The sequence below is a fragment of the Micropterus salmoides genome, unplaced genomic scaffold (genome assembly GCF_014851395.1).
Source record: "Micropterus salmoides isolate LMB-PRFRI ecotype aquatic unplaced genomic scaffold, ASM1485139v1 Ms_hic_scaffold_10, whole genome shotgun sequence".
Lineage (NCBI taxonomy): Eukaryota > Metazoa > Chordata > Actinopteri > Centrarchiformes > Centrarchidae > Micropterus > Micropterus salmoides.
The window spans coordinates 23,555,345-23,575,057 of NW_024040041.1; the positions used below are offsets into that span (position 1 = coordinate 23,555,345).

Genomic DNA, 19,713 nt, shown 5'->3' on the forward strand with positions numbered 1-19,713 from the left:
TGACTACCCTCTACAGGAGCACAGAGTGAGTGCAGATCATAGTTTGTGCTCAAAAAATAAGTCAGACATTAAACGTCGACATGCTTGAAATAGTTTAAGTAGGTATAACAGAGAGCTCACGATTTTTTGCACCATTTTGGGAAGCTATTAACTCCTTTTTTGGACAACTTGAAAGTAACGTGGAACCAATGTTTTCCGTTGTCCGAGTTCCCTTCCGGTATGTTATTGTTGTCCCACAGGCAGTAAAGTTGTGGCTGAAGATGTTGTAGCTTGGGTACCATGGATGTATAAAGTACAGGTGCTGGTTAAAGTCTCCTGTTGTACAGATAGTTTTGGATTCACGGCGTAGATGTCGTTACAACAGGTAAATATAACGTTTAACGTGTTCAATTCAGTTTAGCTAGCAGCGTTTGTGTCGGTGAAATTACAAATAAGCTAAACCCAAATGTTAACGTTCTTAACGTTACTTTATTTACTCGATTTCGTTAGGTTTCACATTAAATGTAGCAGAAACAGTTCATATTCATAGTAATAGCTGTTTGCAAAATAGCGTTTTCTCTGAATGCCATATTCAACATGTTCCCTATGATTATATTGTTGTGGTTATTCCTCTCTGAATACTTTACACAGTGGCGCTTAACAGGAGTCTCATTAATTCGTGAAAAAAAGTGTGTGTTTTGTGTAAAATATATCATCAGATTGTGCCTACTTAACCAATTTTGACCCCATTGTTTCATTTTTGTCTTTGCTTTAGGATTCAGACTGGATATATTTGGTAAAATCTTCATTTTTGCGAATTTTAGATTTCATATTTGACTTCCATTTGGGTGTTTAACTGTACCTTTTAATTAAAGTTCTGCTTCTGCGCCTCGCAGCAATAAAGCTGACATCAGGTCCTTCAGTGAATATCTTTATGTGTTTTTTTTGTGAGATTGTGAGAAAAAAACGTCAGCATAGAGCAGATACATGGTTATCTAAAAATGGCTCTTGAGTCCCATTTCTGAGGTTTTAAAGAAAAATATCATTATCTTCCTCCTACAAGTAAATTAGAAAGTGGGAGATGTGCACTTTCACTCTGCCCATCTTCCTTAATGACTTCCGTAATACAATTTGACAGTTGTACCGTTCTTTCCCAAACTGGAGTTTCTGCTTGTTTTGTTGTTTTAGCAAAATGTGCTTAATGTCAGCGGTTGCAGTAATGTTTCAGCTGATGTGATGTGTGCAGAATATCAGACTTGTGAGTCCTGTTGGCATGCACTGCAGGGTCATAACTGCCCTGGCACTGATTACCTCAGGCATGTGGCATATTAAATGCAACCATTCTCTTTGGTTCACAACGCTGTGTTTCTGTACTCAAATGAATCAGGTGCTCAAAGTTGGCTGCGTTGTCTCCATCTCCACCTAACCAGAGCATCCAAACGTGGGTGCACTCACATGGAGGCAGAGCTGGCGGTTTCAGAAACCATGTGACAGAATGTCGTCATTGTGCATGTGTCACACTTTCAGCTCTGGCTCATGAATCCTCACCTGCGTTTTTGTGGTTGCCAATTTGGAAATTACGTGCGTACATCTGTTTCACTGCAGCAAAGAGGCTGTCAGCGACAGAGAAAGCAACTGGCCTGTGTATGTGTGTAACGATGGTGGGCAGTTATAACGAAAATTTGACATTGGTGGACCCATGACCAGCTGAGCACGGATCAAGTGATTAAATAACCTTTGCCTCTGAAAGTCACATTGAATTGTTGAATTCTCCAAACAGTGCAGATGGAAATTAAGCTTAAAGTAAGTGCTTTATCATTAGGAATTCACTCTTAACATGATAACTGACTCACTTTCTCTGCTTGTCTTACAGCTTAAATAAAGACCTTCCTCAACAATGGCAGCGCTGTGGTCAAAGATCTCTGCAGTTCTGCCTCTTAATGAGGAACAGTTTCCACTGGAGTTCAGTGATAAAGTGGAGTCAAGTGTGGTGGAAATACTGAAACAGTCCAGGCAGCAGCTATACAGCATCAGCACAAGTTCCAGCCGAATGCTTAACGCTCAGATCATTTTGGATTTTTCATGGGAGAAACTCAACATGGGAACTTGGCGACACGTGGACAAAGAATGGCGCCGTGTTTATTCTTACGGCTGCCTGTTCAAAGTGGGCGCTCTGTGTCGTGAAGACCCATCAGCAGATGAGGTCCTGCAGGCTGTAAAGACTTGTGACATGGGTTTACTCATGGGTGCAGCCATCATGGATAATATACTTCAGGTTATTGTTCGGATTCTGCAGGGTGAAGTCAGTAAATCCATTAAAGAAGGAAATGAACGTGAAAATGCTGAGGTCAAGGTCAGTGGTCTTTTTATTTTAACAGTTTTCTACGTGAGTTTGTCACAAGTTGTTAGTTTCCTCAGTAGTGACATAAAAAGTGGGGTAAAAGGATTTGAATTGGGGCTAGTAATGTGATGCTTCGTTAAGATTTGAGTTGAATTTTTTAACATTGTTGTCTTGAGAGCTTAAAATTAATTGCTACAGCACATGTATAATTAAAAATTAAAAAAAAAAACAGAATGAAGGAAATCATCAGTTATCATTACCATAAACCTGGACTGCTGGTTTAATTTAGGTGACCACTAAGTGCTGTGGTGCAGTCAAGTTAAGGTTCTTTTCTAGATTCTTGATGATTCAAAGTTTGTGTATGTAAATGTAAAGCAGTTTGTCCATTGGGGTTACTGTAGAAACATGAATACGATGATACTAAACGATAATAAAAACATAATGGTTCATTATGTAAGGTCTTTACAAACCACTGAAAACACAGTCCTGTATATTATTTTGCATTTCTGTCAATAGATCCTCATAAATATTAAACACTGGACTTTTTATTTTTGAGTTTTTGGGGTATTTCAGCATGCAAAATAACAAACAGTTATTATCAAAATAATTAATTGCCTAATCCTTTCAGCTCTACAAGAGAAATAAGATCACAGGCGCACAGTTTATCTTGTTATTTTCACCTTAAAGCTCTTCATTTCAGAATTGAATTAAAGACTTGACAAATCCTTGTTGTTTTGGCATCATTAACAGAGAATAAAGATCGAGTGCCCACATGTTCCTGCGATCAAAGAAGAGTTGGCAGTTCCCAGGATAAAGTGTCCTTCACTGGAGAGTTTCAGCACGAACTACCTGCTCCCCCTCAAACCACTGATTTTAGAGGGGATCATTGACCACTGGCCCGCCCTCAACGAACACCCCTGGAGGTTTGCCTTTTTTAGTGTGTGTTCTTGTTCAGTTAAATAGTGCTATGTGTATGACATAGGTTGGTATCATCCATCAGTATCGTTCAGCATATTTCTGTCCAGATGACAATGTCAGTATTATGAACCCATTTATCATTATTAGCATGTTAAACTCATTCAGTCAAACTCTCTACCAAAGGTCTGCTCAGAAATTATAGGTTAGGTGAAATCATAATCACAAGGTCTTCAAGTAAATTTTCATTAAGCAAACCACTTCTGTTTATAAGCACTGGCTCCACGGTATTAATATTAGCATATACTGTTCATCAGTAGTCCTCCATCATGGTTAAACACTACGACCCTGCTTATGTTCAGTCTAGCCATGTAATTAGACTGATTTACACTTGTAACACCAGCTGAGTGACCTTTCCAGAAAACCTGCAGGATGTAACATACAATTTACATGAGTTTGATACTAAGCGCTTTGATGTATAGTGTTAGTTTCGGTCTTTGTTGCTTTAAAATGTGGGTATGTGTGAACTACACAAACTGGGTTTAGGTCAGTTTACTTGTCTCAACATCCATGATTCCTGACTCTGACACTAAACATAACTGCCTCTCCATTTAAGAGTATCCTTCACTGTCCTCCCCCTCACTGCTGACTATTCACTCTGACATCTGACATACGGCTCCTGACATCTGACATACGGCTCCTGACATCTGACTCTCAGCTCTGATGGTGGACATCCCGAAGTGCACACATGACATTTTTTGTGAATTTTGCTCAAGTATTAGAGTAATGTGTAATTCATGCATTTTCTCCCTAACCGCAAAGCATAGAATACCTGAGGTCTGTTGCTGGCTGTCGGACTGTTCCTGTGGAGGTGGGATCCAGGTACACAGACGAGGAATGGTCACAAACACTGCTCACGGTCAATGAATTCATTGATCGATACATTTTAAATAAAGTAAGTACAAGACTCGCTCCTCCATCGTTAAAATTAATAAAGGAAGATAAAACATCTCCATGTGATTTCTAACAGTATTTTCATTTGCTCTGCGGATCAGGATGGAGTGAAAGGTTTGGGTTATCTTGCTCAGCACCAGCTTTTTGATCAGGTATGGTACTGCGTGTTTTTGTCTTAATTTTACTTTGGAAATCAGTGCATGTTTATGAAAATAATTATTTATTAATTTTGTCAGTTTACTAATTGATTATTCATGTTATGTTTTTTTGGCACTATGAAGAACCAACTTTTTCCAGCTTTCTTCCTCACGCCACATCACTTTGAACAGTATTGACTTTTTAGTCCTAATTTAACTGTACAAGTCAATAAATTGTCTGGATTGAACTTTACAAAAAGAGCACCTTGTCAAGCCAAAAGTTGTTAGGCTTTTTAATAGATCAGAATGAGGCCAAACGAGGAGTCATCACTCATCCTGGTTTTTCACACTACATCCTCAACCTGCGATCAGCTGTTTATTTATATTTATCTAGAAACTGATTTAACAATGTCATATTATTTCCTTAAAAGACAAATAAATAAGTGTTAAAAATTAACAATAATAAAGAAACTTACAGCCATGGTAGCTGTGATTTGCTAACATTCTCACAATGACAATGCTAGCATGATGTTTTGCAGCTATGATGTTCGCCATGTTAAGAGGGTTAGCATTTCAACATTTGCTAATTACCATGAGCCCCAACAAATGAGACCGATGGGAATGTCATTAGTTTTGCAGGTATTTAGTCAAAAACCAAAGTAATTGGCAAATAAAAAATTCGACCTGATGACTAGATGAAAAGTTTCGGGTATACCAAAATTACTGCAATTCATCCTTAGGGGAACATGAATCCAATAGTTGTTATAGTTGATATATTTCAGTCTGGACCAAAGTGATGAACAGACTGAAAGACCAAGTATGCCGCTCTGAAGCTGTGCCTTCTTTAGGTGGGTCCTGACAAGCACGTAGTGTGATCTGAAACAAAGCTGCTTCAGCCTGTAACCGTGTACAACATTAAAGCTAAGGGAAACAGCCAAAAAGCATAATATGACCTCTTTAAAATACCTCAAGGAAATGCACAGTAAAAGGACAAAAACGTTGGGAAACGTCTGAAAATGTTCTGGTAAGAAACAACAAGACATTATTTAGTCGGTGAACTTAGTTGTAAATGCCCTTGATGGAATTTTGTTTGTTTTGATGTTGCCTTAGATACCAGAGCTGAAGGAAGACATCCGCCTCCCTGATTATTGCTGCCTTGGTGAAGGAGATGAAGACAATATTACAGTAAACGCATGGTTTGGGCCCGCAGGTACAGTGTCTCCTCTTCACCATGACCCTCAGCAGAACTTCCTGGCTCAGGTGACGATAACAACGCTGCTTTGTGAATCCAGTTAGTGTCAAAGATCTTTCACGGGGTCGCAGTTTGTTTACCACATGGGATTTTCCTCATGTATATATATGTATATCAGGTGGTCGGAAGCAAATACATTCGCCTATACTCCCCCGAGGACACAGACAAGCTGTACCCTCATCAATCACAGCTCCTTCACAATACCAGTCAGGTGGGATTGACAGTCCATAGAGATAGTACATGTTGAGCCTGCTAATATATGCAGTATTTCCAATTTCTGAATCCTTCCATGCAGGTGGAGGTGGAGAATCCAGACACAGAGCGGTTCCCGAAGTTTGCCAAGGCTCCGTATCTCGAATGTGTGTTACAACCTGGAGACGTGCTTTTCATCCCTGTCCGATACTGGCATTATGTCCGATCCTTAGAACTCAGCTTCTCTGTCAGCTTTTGGTGGTCATGAATGCAGATCCATAATAAAAATTGAAAAAAGAGTTTAGCTTCTTTTCTTTTGCTGTGGAGGGAAATCAATTTGGAGATTTTAACTAATACAAGGCTAATTCTCTTAAACGGTAGCACAACCACCGATCACACAAGCTTTCAATCCATGAATGCTGAACACACAGCTGAATGATTAGTTTAATTGTGCTTCTGATGATTGCAACAACATCTATTGTGTGGAAAGCTACCAGCAGGAGAAAAAACAACACAAATGAGCAGTTAAAACTGTTTGTGCTCATTTCATCATGCATATCATTTACGGAGGGTTGTTAGCCATCTAATTTGATATGGATATGTTTCTCTTTTCAAATTGGCTTATTTAATTGTGTTCTCAACCTTATTCCTACAAATATTCTCAGATGTGTGATTTCCATAATTCATGGAAATGAGGCAAGTCTTCAAATTTAATAACCGAGTGAGCTACAGGTACAAAAATGTGGTAATAAACACGGATCTCTGCTTAAACTGACAGACTGAGGCAATCAAGGAGGTCACAGATGAAAATTAATAAATTAAATGAATTAATCCCCTGGGCACAGACAGACTTTGAAATTAAAACTGTCTCATTGGTTAAGTACCCTGACAGTCCAACTCTTGTTGAGCACCAAAAACACAACACCTGACTACAAAGACGGCAGCGCTTCATTTCAGATTTCAGACCTCTGACAAGCCCCAGTCGTGTATCCCGTAGGTCCATTTCAATCAAGCCCTCTAATTAGAACCATGAAGTATGTGAGGATGTGACAAAATGAAGTAGATCAGCACTGATGTACACATTTGATCTGCTTTTCAACCAAATTTGCAGTCAGCTAAAGTAGTGCACTGGGAAATCAAGGCTGCACAAGGCAGGATAATTCTGAGGAGAAGGTGAAGGGTTGTGGGAGTATTTTTTAATAAACAAAACAGCTCATGAAAATTGAATTAAATGTGCTGTTTTGAAAAGATGAGTGAGAATTATGAGTATCAACAAGGAAATTACAGTCTAAAACATGGGGACAACAAACATAATGTATTATGTTTATGAGGAATCACTTTGTGAAATGATGAATAGTTAACAGTTTATAGTTTTTTCATATTTTACTTATCTTGACAGTGCTACAGATAAATGTGTAAGCTTTTATTACATGATTTTCAATGGAGAAACATTGTGGAATAACTAATAGCAATGTTCAGGTAATAGACTTATCCAAACCTAGTTACTTACTCCTTACAAGGTTATCTCTCTAAAGCAATACTATGAACCCTGCCATGACTTAATTCTGTTAGTAAATGCTGTATACTTCACTTAGCCTATCAGGGCTTTGTTGTTGTCAAGTAAGTGGCACAATTGACTTAAGATCACACAAAACTGCTTACTCTCATTATAATGTGATCAATACCCAATTACCAGTGAAGTAGTGTGGGACCTCTGGGCCTATCCAACTCGACCCTCATGCTCCTCTTTTGATTAATGGCCTCATGGATTTTCAAATAAATCTGGCAAATCAGGATTAAATCCAGCAGATTCATCTTGTTTTGTAATACAATAAAGAAACTACAGGATGTGCACTGACTACATTAAAAACCTCCAGTCCACCAAAATCTGAAACACAGAATCTTTCTCAGTAAAAGTACCAGATAATTCAGTAAACCTGTTTCTTCAGACATGGCCCTGCTCTGGGAATGCCACATTGTCAAAGTATTTTGTTAGGGTGTTGATGACTGGGGGTAAAAAATCACTTATGTCACTCAGTTCAGTGAAGGAACATAAAATTCAAGTGTGGGCCCCCAATTTGTCTGATTTTCAGGTTATAAGCAACTTAACAAGTATGACCTCAGTAAACATTCCTCTGTTTAGCTACACATCAAACCTTTCATTTCACTTGTTTTCTGTGGCCTTGACTGTTTCACCTCTTCACCATCTGACAACTACATGTTTATTACAAAATGCCAAGTAAATACTTTTAATCACGCGTTTTGATGAAATCACTGAAAATGCAAAATGCGTAGAACTACATTAAAGAATCGCAAAAAACACTGACAACATGATATTGATATTTAACATTTTTCTGAAACATGACAACATTGCATTATTCTCTCTTCTATCAAACTGAATCATTCTGTGAAGCTATGAAAAGTTTTAAAAGTTGTTAAGTCTTAGATACATAATATTTTTAACAGTGTGACATTTGTCTTTAATAACAAACTTGAGCTGAAAGCAATGCAGATAAATGTGAGATAAGGTGAGCGGTTACAAAAGTCCAACGGCAAAACCAACAGTGCAGTGGTGCAGGAGAAAAATCATGTTAATGATTAACGATGATACTGTGTATTGTCAGGTAATTAAAACAGCAGGTGTGCAAGGTACAATCCAGGCTGACTGATAACCATGTAATGCTATTCAAACGTTGTCTGTTGTTGGTTTCAGTTGTGGCAATAGTTTTGACTGTGAATGTTATTCAAATGTATGTGACCTTCAGTGCATTCATAATACTAAAAATAGATTTTAATAACCCCTCATGAAATAAAAAATACAGGATTGTCTCACAAAACTATCACTGCTGATGCAGAAGTGTCCACTTTCTAATATTCCTGAAAATCTATAGAGAAGTTCTGCATCCTCTCCACCACGAAGAAGCAGAGTGCTCCAGTGAAGCCCAGGATGACCATCAGCAGGAGCTGCCACATCAACAGGAGGTAACTGCTGTAGAAGAATGCCACCGCTGCAAAAACAGACTGACAAAAATATAATAGATTTTGTTTTGTAAATAAAGTTTCAAATAAGGAGGTGAGCATGTGTAAAAGTACTACTGTGAGCAAAAAGCTCAGGCGCTCTGAGCTCCCATAGACTTTACATTTTGATGACATCACAGATTTTCACAGATCACTTTTCTCAGCTTGAGGAAAGTTTTACAAATATAAAACCTCCATGGATCAGAAACCATAATGTGTGTGTCATAACTGAACTTGTTTGCAGTTCGAGTCGTCCTGTCAACAGTTTTACAAATGTATCTTGTAATTGTGCAAATGGGTAAAATGCTACTTGGGCAGCAGAGGAATTCTTCGCTGAAAAACAAAAAGAGAACACTGGGCAAAATTGAAAACAAGGCTAAGCGGCAAAGCTGTATCCAAGTCTCATTAGTGCTGCCCCTTGGCAGGCTTCCAGTAGTTAGCCAATCAAAACAAAGTGGAAAGTTAGTATTTTTTTATTATTATTGAAAATAAGAAAAAACGTGGGTTTGGGTCAGAAATGTTCCTTTTCATCTTAGCTGGGCATGTCAGTGTTTGTGTTTGACCGTCCAGAACGAGAGACAAAGTAAACAGATTTGCACTGTAGCCTACATGTCATGTGCAGTCAGTGTGTTGTTAGTGGTACCACACCAGCATCTAAGCAGAACCAAGTGACATTTGCAGGTATATTTACATGCTGTTTAATGTGCTGCAGCTAAGCAGTTAATTGGCTTTCTAGCCTGCAAACTGACGTTAGCAGTGGACTTTTTCCCAGGTAAATGTTTGTTTGGTCACTCGTTCAACATGCTAAGGTGCAGGACAAGACGTCTCTTCATGTCTGCAAGTTAAATAAGAAGGAGACTTTAGTAGGAAACTTCTTGTGGGTTGATCATAGTGTGTGAGTCTTATGTTGTGTAGGAGGCAGTTGTCAGGTTCAGTGTGACCGTCTGCCCTACCTATGATTTATGCAATATTTGATGGTTCTGTAATAATAAGGACTCCATATGCGTTCCATCGAATTAATGTTAAACTAGTCGGCCCCATCGTGAAATCATCACCAAAAAATTTATCTCAAGGAGAACACACCATAGGTAATGTACAGAGCAGATATATCCTGTACAAAAAATAAATAAAATGCTCTTTAGTTTCAGGTGAACCTTTAAGAAAATACCACAATTTTTAGGATTCATTTCTTGTCCGAGTCCTTGTTGCAGCAAAGAAAAGGGGAGATTAAGGGGCACATGAGGCCCTTGTTCTTTTCCTTTTTAATTTGGCTTCAGGTTTTATTTATTTGATTTATTTCATCCTTGACAGCACAACATTTTAACCCAGCTTTGCACAGCTCTGCTAACAATGTCTGAGAATTGGCAACACGGGATTACCTGTATGAATTTGAAGATGGCAAAAGCAGGCGTGCTTTGCTCAGCATAAACACGGCCTAATATGCTGTAGAGCTGTGTGTTGAAACAACTGTCCCCGAGTCCAAGCAAGAAGCTGCACAGCAGGGCAATGGATACACTGAGAGAGAAAATATAGTTCTTATTAAAACAAAACTGAATCATGATCTGCCTTACCCATGTTCACACTCCCTTATTGTTAAATTGTCAGAGAAACATACTACCTTGGCGTTAGATATGGCTTCTTTTGGGTGGTAGTATTAAAGACGACAGAGGCATCATCTGGGATGTTGAGGAAGATCAAATAGAAAGCAACAAAATGGACAACCATTCCCAGAAACACCACAGAGGTCCGTCTGAAACGATTGTTCTTACACAGCAATCCAAACAAGCCACCACCTGATGATAAAGAACATCTTTATTAATTCTATGACCTCCAGTGACTTTAAATCACCTAAACACACTCTGATAGAGGAATGTAGACTTACCCACAATTTCTCCAATGCCTACCACAATCCCAGAGATCCCAATCAAGCCCTTAGCTGCCTCTCCAAACTGTGTAGTCGCTCCAATACAAGTCCCGTACACTCCACTGTAGAAAGATAGCTCCAGGCCTGGAGAACAAGCAGAGAACAATGTAGCTGCAAGCCTTCACTGGAGGCTAATATACTTATTACATTAATGCATTCTCCATTTGACTTACCGCTGTATGCCATGCAGGGACTCAGTAGCAGTATGGTTTTAGCCTTTAGAAGTTGCAGGATGGTTTCTAAACAGGAGGCAAACAATACACAGATTTGAATTGCTAATTAATACATAAACCTCCAATTTATATACCGTTTTTACATCTGGATTGAGCTCAGGTACAAATGCAGACATGAAGGCCCCCTTTACCCTCTGACAATTAAAGTTCAATGCAGATAAAAAAAATGGGGAAATAATCTTTAAATGCAGGTGGAAAAACATCCAAGAGAGAATTTCCCCCAGGTGGTTAGGGAAATTCAGATTTTGAAAGAAGTCTGTCCCACTTGGTTTGTTTATATATGCCTGGATGCCCTTTCTTGATATAAATCAGTGTGCATCTTTGATAAACCCGATACCTTTAAGGCAGGTGTACACAAGTCTACATGCACACAAGATACACACAAGACAAAGAGCAATCTGATCATCCAAACAACTTGAGGCTGCACTGAAGGCGGGAGTGAGCGCAGCAGAGTTTCCTGTTGGCGGAGATATAATCTGAAATAAAAGTCTCACACAGGCAGTTTTTGTGTACTCTGTTGTAATGCTAGAAGAGTTGTATCCACATGAAAGCAATTTTAACTTAAAGAAAAACAAAACTGCGTGGTAGTTTCTGACTAAGAGCAGTGAAGTGTGGAGAGCCAAAGGTTACCTGTTGTATGCCAAATAACTGAGAAAGAAAAGCAAAATAACAGACACTTCTGCAAAGTCTTTTTTCTGTCATCAACTATGAAAATATGTATCAGCTGATACAAATTTACTCAGCAAGGAATTTTCAATGGACAGCAATCAGTTAGTTGGCTGGTCCGTCCACCACTTTGGTCCAGACTTACATATGTTATCTCAACAATAATAGATTGATTACCATGAAATTCTTATACAGACATTCATGATCCCCAGAGGAGGAATCCCACTGACTTTGGTGATCCCCTGTCTCTTCCTCTAGCGTCACCCAGGGGTTAAAGTTTTCCCTTATCCAGTGAAAAAGTCAACGGCTATTGGATGGACTGGCACAAAATTTGGTGCAGGGATCCATGGTTCCCAGATGATGAATCCTAAAGACTTTGGCGATGCCCTGGCTTTTCCTCTACTGACCACCGTAAGGTTCAAATTTGTGGTTTTGAGTAAAATATCTCAACAGCTGGTAGATGGATTGCTGTGAAATTTGGTCCGCGCATTCACGTTCCCCCTTCTGGTGAAGTGAACTAACTGGTTATCCCCTGACTTTTTATTAACACCATCATGAGGTCAAAATTTGTGTTGGCCAATGACACTTCCAAAACTGATGACACCCTCCTCAACTGTACTTTGTGTTTTGTGATGATTGGATTAAATGTTAGCATGCTAAAGTGTTAAGAGCCACTAGAATAGCTTTACACTCTTAAGCTGGGTCCCAAATACATACTACAGTCTATACAGTAAATACTACATACTAATCGTCGTGCTATATTGTTTTAACAAGGAAATCAATATACTTTCCATTTTATACATAAAGGAAATTGTATAATACGTGCAACACAAATTGCAACTTTGGAATGTCACTGCCCGTTAAACTTCAGACAGACATCATTTGTTTATTTCTAGGATTTTACATTTTTTGTTTTTAGATCTTTCAGGAGTTGTCTCCCCAGCACCCACAATTTATTCATGAAGTTCCCAACTATAAGCAGCTCCTCAATTTCGTTTGTGCACAGTATTAAGAGGGAGTAATGTGCATCAACAGTACACTCAAAACTTGACTGTTTGGTATGCATACTGTCTGGTTGGAGTATACTTCAGTTTGTCTCTTTTCCAGTGTGAATACGATGCATGCTAAAGTAGAGTATGTAGAATGGATTTGGGACTCACCATTAATCTTGTTACTACATATAGTGCATTATGTATACATATAGTATCTAAGGATACATAATGGATACAGTAGATGCATGCTGATGCAGTGTAAATGAGCAAATCCCAAGAATTACTTAAACAAAATAGACACTCTAGTGTGGTATTCCAAAAGCACTGATAACACTTACTGAATTCTGACTTGGCATCCTGTATGGCAGTGTTTGCTCTGTGTTTATACCTAAACAAAAGAAATAAATCAATTTTCACTTCTATAAAGCTGAAATTAATCAATAGCAAAAAAACTGCACACACAAACAATCATGTAACTTCCTTCAAGGGAACAACAGGTGAAGTAATTTACAAACAGAATGACTTTAGCTGCATAAGGTTCACAAGGATCACTGAAAATCCAAACATACTGCATGTAAATAATGGCTCCCTGTAGGATTCCTTGTTGTGGTTTTGGAATCATGCACACACTCAAACTCAGCAAATAAGCAAAGGATCAAATACCTGTAACTAGGAGATACCAAACGAGTTTGTAAACACAATCTGCTGCCACAAGACAGACAGACAGAAAATAAGTGTGGTCCAAAACAACATTTCTGTATCATCAGAAGCTGATTTTGTTAGTGTTAAAATGTCCTACACATATCTTTGTACCTGGGTTTTTTTTCTGGCCATGTACTTTCCCCATGACTTTCAGTGGTCTTTGATGCCAGCTATATTTTTCATATTCTTTCCATTTCACGATTTGAGTCGAACTTTGTTCAGATTCGTCATAAAAATGTAAATATGTCTGAAATGATGTTGAGGGCTGTGCCTGGAGAATTTGGGGACATTGACTGCTAAAGTCTCCGTCTCAGCTGCCCCAAATCTGCCTGATTTCATCCTACTTGTATAAAGTGCAATGATTAGGCTTGACTCTGACAAAATTTCAGTGATCTGGAGGAAAACGGTCAATGTCATTTTTGTGATGGACAAGAGTGTTTTAAACATCCTGCAGTACCACAGCAGTGTGTCATCTTGAAAACCCTTGCAAAATTCTAGGTGGGTTATTTGAAGAGTAATAGTTTCTGAGGTGGTTTGGTTACAGCTTTACATGGTCAACTGGACTAAAAGTAAACTTTTATTTGTATATGTAAAAAAAAAACACAGTCTACTTCACTTTTTATTCACCACTTGAGGTTCATACCCTCTGTGTCCTTTTTCAGTTGTGGTTCAGACATTTTTATATGTTTTGAGTGATTTTGTGAGACTACAGTTGAAAAACGTGTAATTATCTGAAGGATATTCATTTACATCGTGCGAGTTGAGAGCAGCGACTGCCCCTCTTCTTCAGAGAGCATCTCCTCTTCGTGATGGCTCTTTCTCAACACGAGGAAGCTGAGTGTACCGAGTACGGAGGCGGCCAACAGGGACAGAAAAATGTTTTTCCTGCTGCTGTCTGAATGAGGAAGATTAAAATAAGCTGCTTAATTAAAATACACAATATATATTAACAGAATTAAGCTAGAGCATATTCAAAATAACCAATCACTCACATAATCCTCTTGATATTTTGCTTTCATCATCATCATCATACTAGATTTTAATGTTAGAGTCATGACAGTACTTACTCAGGTTTAACCCTACCTGGTATATCTGTCCTTCCATTCCATTCAAAATAAATGTAAAGATTGCCAAACAGCATGCTGTAAATAAGATAAAATACGAAATCAAGCGAGTAAAGGCAGACATGACATTAACACAACACAACATTTCATGGCTGTTGGGTGAAAACCTTGTATCTCAAGTGAAATATATAGACTGTTTTCCATCCATCCAAATTTTCCATTTTCATTGCTTCATTAAACCCTCTTTATACTATTTGGTTAATTGGACACACAAAAACCCACCTCAATTTAGTAGTTGTTTTAGAGCTTTCAAAAACATGATCAGCAGACAGTTTGGTCTGTGTCATGTGATATGATTGAAAGTTAAAAGTAAAATGATGGCATTTTGGAGGCACATGGTTTTTCACCTGACAACAACAGCATGTAATCAACCATCTTGTCATCCATCACTCTGGAACTAAAGCACAAAAAAACCTCTGACTTATTAATTAATTAAGCAATTCTGAAGTGGTAAAAACTCTAACCAATACCACTAGAAAACAAAGTTACACTTTGTTCTCCACAAATGATGCAGTCACCACTGGGACCAATCAGGGATCCATTCCTGATCATGCAAACCCAAATCAGTCCTCAAAAGTTTCTCATAATCAGAGCAATAACATCTGAGATTTTTTAGTGATACAGTCTAACATGTAACTGTGATGCCCTCCATGCAATTTGTTTTGTACAGCAAGTTTCATGTGAATCAACCCTCTGGTGTGGGACTCAAGGGCTTTGACAGCTAAAAATGTTGACCTTTAATTATTTAGGACAATCAGTGTAATTAATAAAACACTGGCTATACATTGCTATCTGAAACGTCATCTGAGGACTCATGCCTGACAGGCAGAAAAAGCACCGTGGACTATTTTTTGGTTGGATCAAACACCGACTTTCTAAAAACAATAATCTGCATTTCTACCTCGTGAGGATGCCTCTTTCATTTCTTTTTAAGCTGTTTATTTGCCTTTCATGGTGAACACTGCAGTCCTATAAACCGCTGAGATCTATTTCTGTCTTTAATTACATATTACCTAAACTAAAAAATGTAGATGAGCAATTAGTCTGTCCCAAAACATCAGTGAGGGATAACGGGTTATTCATAAAAGAAACAGTATGTGTGTGTGTGTGTGTGTGTGTGTGTGTGTGTGTGTGTGTGTGCGTGCGTGCGTGCGTGCGTGCATGCGTGCGTGGGTGTGTGTGTGTGCAGGCTCTGAAGAACTAAATCACAAGTTTACTGTGGCAAGGATCACCATTGCCGAGTCAGATTAGCATTGCCCTATTGTGGGCTTTGGCGCAGGTGACAGCCAGTGTAATTATTATACTAAATCAATTTGCATATTTTAACAAATACAAATTAGTTGTCCAAGCCAGTGTGCAAGAGCAGCAGGCCAAATACAAGAGATGAAAAGACCAAAAGTCTCACCTTCAGTTTTAAGAGGCTTGAGGGGTTTTTTTTGTTTTGCAGAAAAATCTAATGGCAGATATGAACATTTGTAACGTGATTAATTAAATATAATAAAGCATACACTAATACCCTGTCAGGCTAAAAATGCAAACAGGATGTTTGGAATAGTTGCATCAAACAAAAAGAGAGGAAAAAAAACATGGCGATGAGTTGTGTTTTAGTTGGTGGGAAAAAATACTATAATACAGGCTAATTTAATAGCAACCTTGGGTTGTTTTAGAAAGCAAATTTGTAGGGGGATTTTAACATTTTAACAAAAATATATATATTTAATTCAGTTTATTAGTTAAATAATTTTCAGAGAATCACATTCAGGATAATCTGAGTATTAAAACGCAGTGTGGTTTGAAATTTTAAATGAAGTAGTCCATGAAGATAATGGTATCAAGGCTGCATCCATTACCAGTGAATGGACTGAAAGACTAGTGTCTAACATTTGTGTCTGTCAGTAGTCGCATACCTGCACTGTAAGAGAGCCCAGAACATCCCTGTGTTCCTGTTGATGGTGGAAGCCTCTGAGTTTTCCACCAGAAAGTGCCCTTGAGCTGTCCACAGCACTGTAGGAACGTGAGTAAGAAACGTCATTTGAGGGAAACAAATTAACCAGTATGGTAATTACCCATATGGAGTGAAAAATTATCTTTCTGTGTTGGTAAGTAATGCATCTAACCACGCAGTACCCCTAAGACATACACATTCACTACATTGCAATCTTTTAAGGCTGCATGGAAGGGCGGCTTTCTCACTATTTTAACTAACATCTAGGAGCAAGCTCAGAGTGCTCGCACAATTTACAGAAACAGCTCCTAACCCATTTAAGGTCTAATTTTGAATATACTGTTTATACACATCAGCACATCCCAGTCATGATAATCCCTGTATGCACTATTTACATTTTAATAAAGAAACTGAGCATGCATGGACTGCAGTAACCAACAGGTTAGTATGAGGTAAGTATTTATGTGCCTCAGCATCTTGGGCTATTGTTAACACACTGTATCCTGCTCAAATTGATCAAATTGATGTGCACTTCTTTTTTGTAAATGGGATGTGATTTCTGTCGATTCTGAATAAAAACAGGCATTAGAATAAACTGTAAGCTATTTGCTCAATTGACAAGAAATTCATCGACAACTATTTTGATAATTGACCGTTTCTGTCATTTATAAGCAAAAGTGCCAAACATTTGAGGAGCTGCTCTGTCATGTCTTGGTTAGTCTTTGTTTTGAGTGTTATAATAACAGAGAGATTATGAAAATAATTGTTAATTGCGACCCGTCTCTAAGCACAAGTAAGACATAAAACTCTAAATATCTTGTTAAATTTTATCTTAATTAATCATTCTTCTTCCTATGTTTCAGGTCTGCATCATAAAGTAGTGGAGACTAATTAACAAGAGACAAAGCCTCTTCATCTCTGTCTGAGGATAGCTCCAAATGCCCTATAAAGTTACTAATCACTGTTTTAACTATCATATCACTGCTGGTGCAAACATGCATTTAAAAAAAATTACAGTTTGTAGCTTCAGCATTATTTTAGCTTCAACATTATTGTAACCAAATACAAAAACTATTTCATGTCTGATGTTACAGTAAAGATTAATGGGAGAGGAACTTACTGGCTGCTCCTATACCGATCAGTACAGAGGTCAAGTAAAAGGACCATGTTGAAGGGACAATGAACACAGCAATGTACCCACTAGACAGAAGACATGGAGAACTGTAAGGAGCAACAGCTTCAGTATCTTCAACATCCTGTGTGTAATTACCATGACAGCATTTACCTGTAAAGTAGGCCACTGAAAAACATAGTCATTTTTGGTCCAATTACTGCAACGACTGTTGGTGCAAGTAAATTGGAGAACGAAAAGACCCCATAGATGATTCCAAGACTGGGAAGGAGGCAAAGAGAATCATTATTCCAGTTCCACTTAAAAATCTACTTATTTATTCAAATGTACCGAACACCAAAAGTTTTCTTTTCCTCTCAGTCCTGAGCTGAGGATGTGAACCTACCTGTGGTACCCACTTCCAGTCAAAGTGTAATTCTGCAGGCTTTTCACCACAGTTTGCTGAAAGTAAGATGGGGGGAAAAACTCAGTGAACCACAAGGCAAAATGGGTCATAATTATGTCCTCAAGTCATTCATCCAGTTTGATCATTTCCATTCCACCACTGATGAAAATTGGAAACACGAGGTGCGCCTGACATACAGCTCTGATTGGCATGTTTCCTACTGCCCATTAGACCTTTTAGTTAAGATTAAAACTAACTTCCAGCTTTCACAAAAGAGTGCATTTAATGGTTTGTTATCTGCATGTGAAGCTATTTAGTGATTCTTTGGATAAATTACACACACATAAAAATGCAATGACTGTACAACATTAGTTTTTTGTGTTGCTGAACTGCACGTAGGCTGACAGATGTGTGTAAACGCAGCATAGGATTATCTTCAAGTTTTGAATGAGTTTTGCAGAGTTGAGTTGCCAGGAAAGTCCATTAAAAAGTGAAAATAAATCTCATTTTAGCAATTTTTCTTTTGTAGGCTGTTGGGTAAATGAGAAGCAACAGAACAAACAAATGTGACTCCCATGCACTGGTTTGGATCGTAACACTGTACTGGATGAGTATACACTCAGTAATAAAGTTTGCTGACTTACTTCAATGTTGCCACAGGTGGTGAAAGCGGTGAAAATGAACAAAAACCCCACTCCCAAAACCACAACGTTGAAAGTCCTTATGTCTGCCATGGCGTTTTCTTACTCCTCCTAGCAATAACGTTACATTCTACATTTATTGCTGCTGATAATGTTGCGCTATCGACTCGTCTGACCTACAAATCAAAGGAAAGACTCCCAAACAGATTCATCAACGACTCGGATAAATACATTTCCAAGTCGCGCCACTAAAGTTGACTTCACTAACTGTTTAGTTACAGTTTAATGCGCAAAAATCAGGAATAAAATGGCAGAGGTTTTGCGGAGAGTATGGGACACAGATAGAGTGGCACTGTTATGAGGGCACTTCCCTTCTATCATGTTGGCTACGCATGACAACTTGTGACTTAAATTAAAAGCAATTTTTTTGCGATCCTCTTCTTCGACTTCTTTGTCATAGTTGTCCTCTCACTGCTGCGGCTTCTTCTTCTTCTTGTGCAATTTGCGGTAATTCACACTCATTTAGCGTTGCTGCCTTCCAGAGGTAACCAGGAGGAATATTCTCCCTTGGAAAGAGAAACAATTGTCTCACATTCATTGCAGAGGTTATAATGTCAACAAACAACCAAATAACTCATGGGAGCTATAGGCAGTAGTGTCATTTTCAGTGTAGGCCTATTTATTATTACATTTATTTCAGTCTTCTGGTTTACTGATAATTAGAGAAAATGTCATGACCAAGCTCAAAGATTCCGGTCAAAAACTGTAATGTGATAAAGAGTACCAAAGATGGAGTAGAAAAGCACGCCAAATTCTCAGTAAAATCAGTTGGATTTTAAATCAGTATGCCAAAGAGAGTTAAAACTCACACTAGAATTCAAGATTATATATATATATTCTCCTATGTTGTTAAACATTGTTTTATTGTTTTACACTTTCTCTTGCATGTTCGAAATAAAGATTTCAATTCAATTTAAAGAGATAATTCGTAAGAGATTAGCAAGTAGTCTAATGCTTTTTCAGCTATTGGTCCCATTTCTACACAAAGATAGCCGGTTCGCCTTCCAACTATTGTGGATACATGAATCATATAATGCATGGTTGAAACATTTCTCACATTATTGTAATTCCAATAAAAGGTAACCCTCTATAGAAGTTGACACGAGTATTGTGATAGGTGG

At 38.2% G+C, this 19,713-nt stretch overlaps 2 protein-coding genes across 3 annotated transcripts; one reads left to right on the forward strand and one right to left on the reverse strand.

Annotated features, from left to right (window-relative positions):
• The first annotated feature begins 214 nt into the window (after window positions 1-214).
• kdm8 (lysine (K)-specific demethylase 8) lies at window positions 215-6,069 on the forward strand. 2 transcript variants are annotated; one of them, XM_038703665.1, is made up of 8 exons: window positions 215-364; window positions 1,853-2,332; window positions 3,071-3,243; window positions 4,058-4,190; window positions 4,291-4,341; window positions 5,437-5,586; window positions 5,697-5,789; window positions 5,874-6,069. In XM_038703665.1, the coding sequence occupies exons 2-8, from the start codon at window positions 1,877-1,879 to the stop codon at window positions 6,036-6,038; spliced, it is 1,221 nt and encodes a 406-aa protein (XP_038559593.1). In that variant the 5' UTR covers window positions 215-364; window positions 1,853-1,876; the 3' UTR covers window positions 6,039-6,069. The 2 variants fall into 2 exon arrangements, with proteins under 2 accessions (XP_038559593.1, XP_038559601.1); XM_038703673.1 differs by lacking the exon at window positions 5,697-5,789.
• A 1,069-nt stretch (window positions 6,070-7,138) lies between these two features.
• Window positions 7,139-19,015, reverse strand: LOC119891786 (UNC93-like protein MFSD11). The gene is made up of 13 exons (XM_038703653.1): window positions 18,536-19,015; window positions 17,892-17,947; window positions 17,660-17,767; window positions 17,495-17,574; window positions 16,337-16,433; window positions 14,389-14,447; window positions 14,056-14,200; window positions 12,942-12,991; window positions 10,886-10,951; window positions 10,671-10,796; window positions 10,407-10,581; window positions 10,168-10,303; window positions 7,139-8,791 (listed from the first exon to the last, which is right to left on the reverse strand). The coding sequence occupies exons 1-13, from the start codon at window positions 18,623-18,625 to the stop codon at window positions 8,639-8,641; spliced, it is 1,341 nt and encodes a 446-aa protein (XP_038559581.1). The 5' UTR covers window positions 18,626-19,015; the 3' UTR covers window positions 7,139-8,638.
• Window positions 19,016-19,713: the final 698 nt, after the last annotated feature.

Bases quoted from the DNA above. Each gene is read 5' to 3' on its own strand.
- kdm8 (XM_038703665.1), top strand. From the start codon at position 1,877: ATGGCAGCGCTGTGGTCAAAGATCTCTGCAGTTCTGCCTCTTAATGAG. The intron at 3,244-4,057 runs GTTTGCCTTTTT...CTAACCGCAAAG, and splicing joins CTCAACGAACACCCCTGGAG to CATAGAATACCTGAGGTCTG. The intron at 4,342-5,436 runs GTATGGTACTGC...ATGTTGCCTTAG, and splicing joins AGCACCAGCTTTTTGATCAG to ATACCAGAGCTGAAGGAAGA.
- LOC119891786 (XM_038703653.1), bottom strand. From the start codon at position 18,625: ATGGCAGACATAAGGACTTTCAACGTTGTGGTTTTGGGAGTGGGGTTT. The intron at 17,948-18,535 runs GTAAGTCAGCAA...TCTTACTTTCAG, and splicing joins CCACCTGTGGCAACATTGAA to CAAACTGTGGTGAAAAGCCT. The intron at 17,768-17,891 runs GTAGGTTCACAT...CCTCCTTCCCAG, and splicing joins ACTGGAAGTGGGTACCACAG to TCTTGGAATCATCTATGGGG.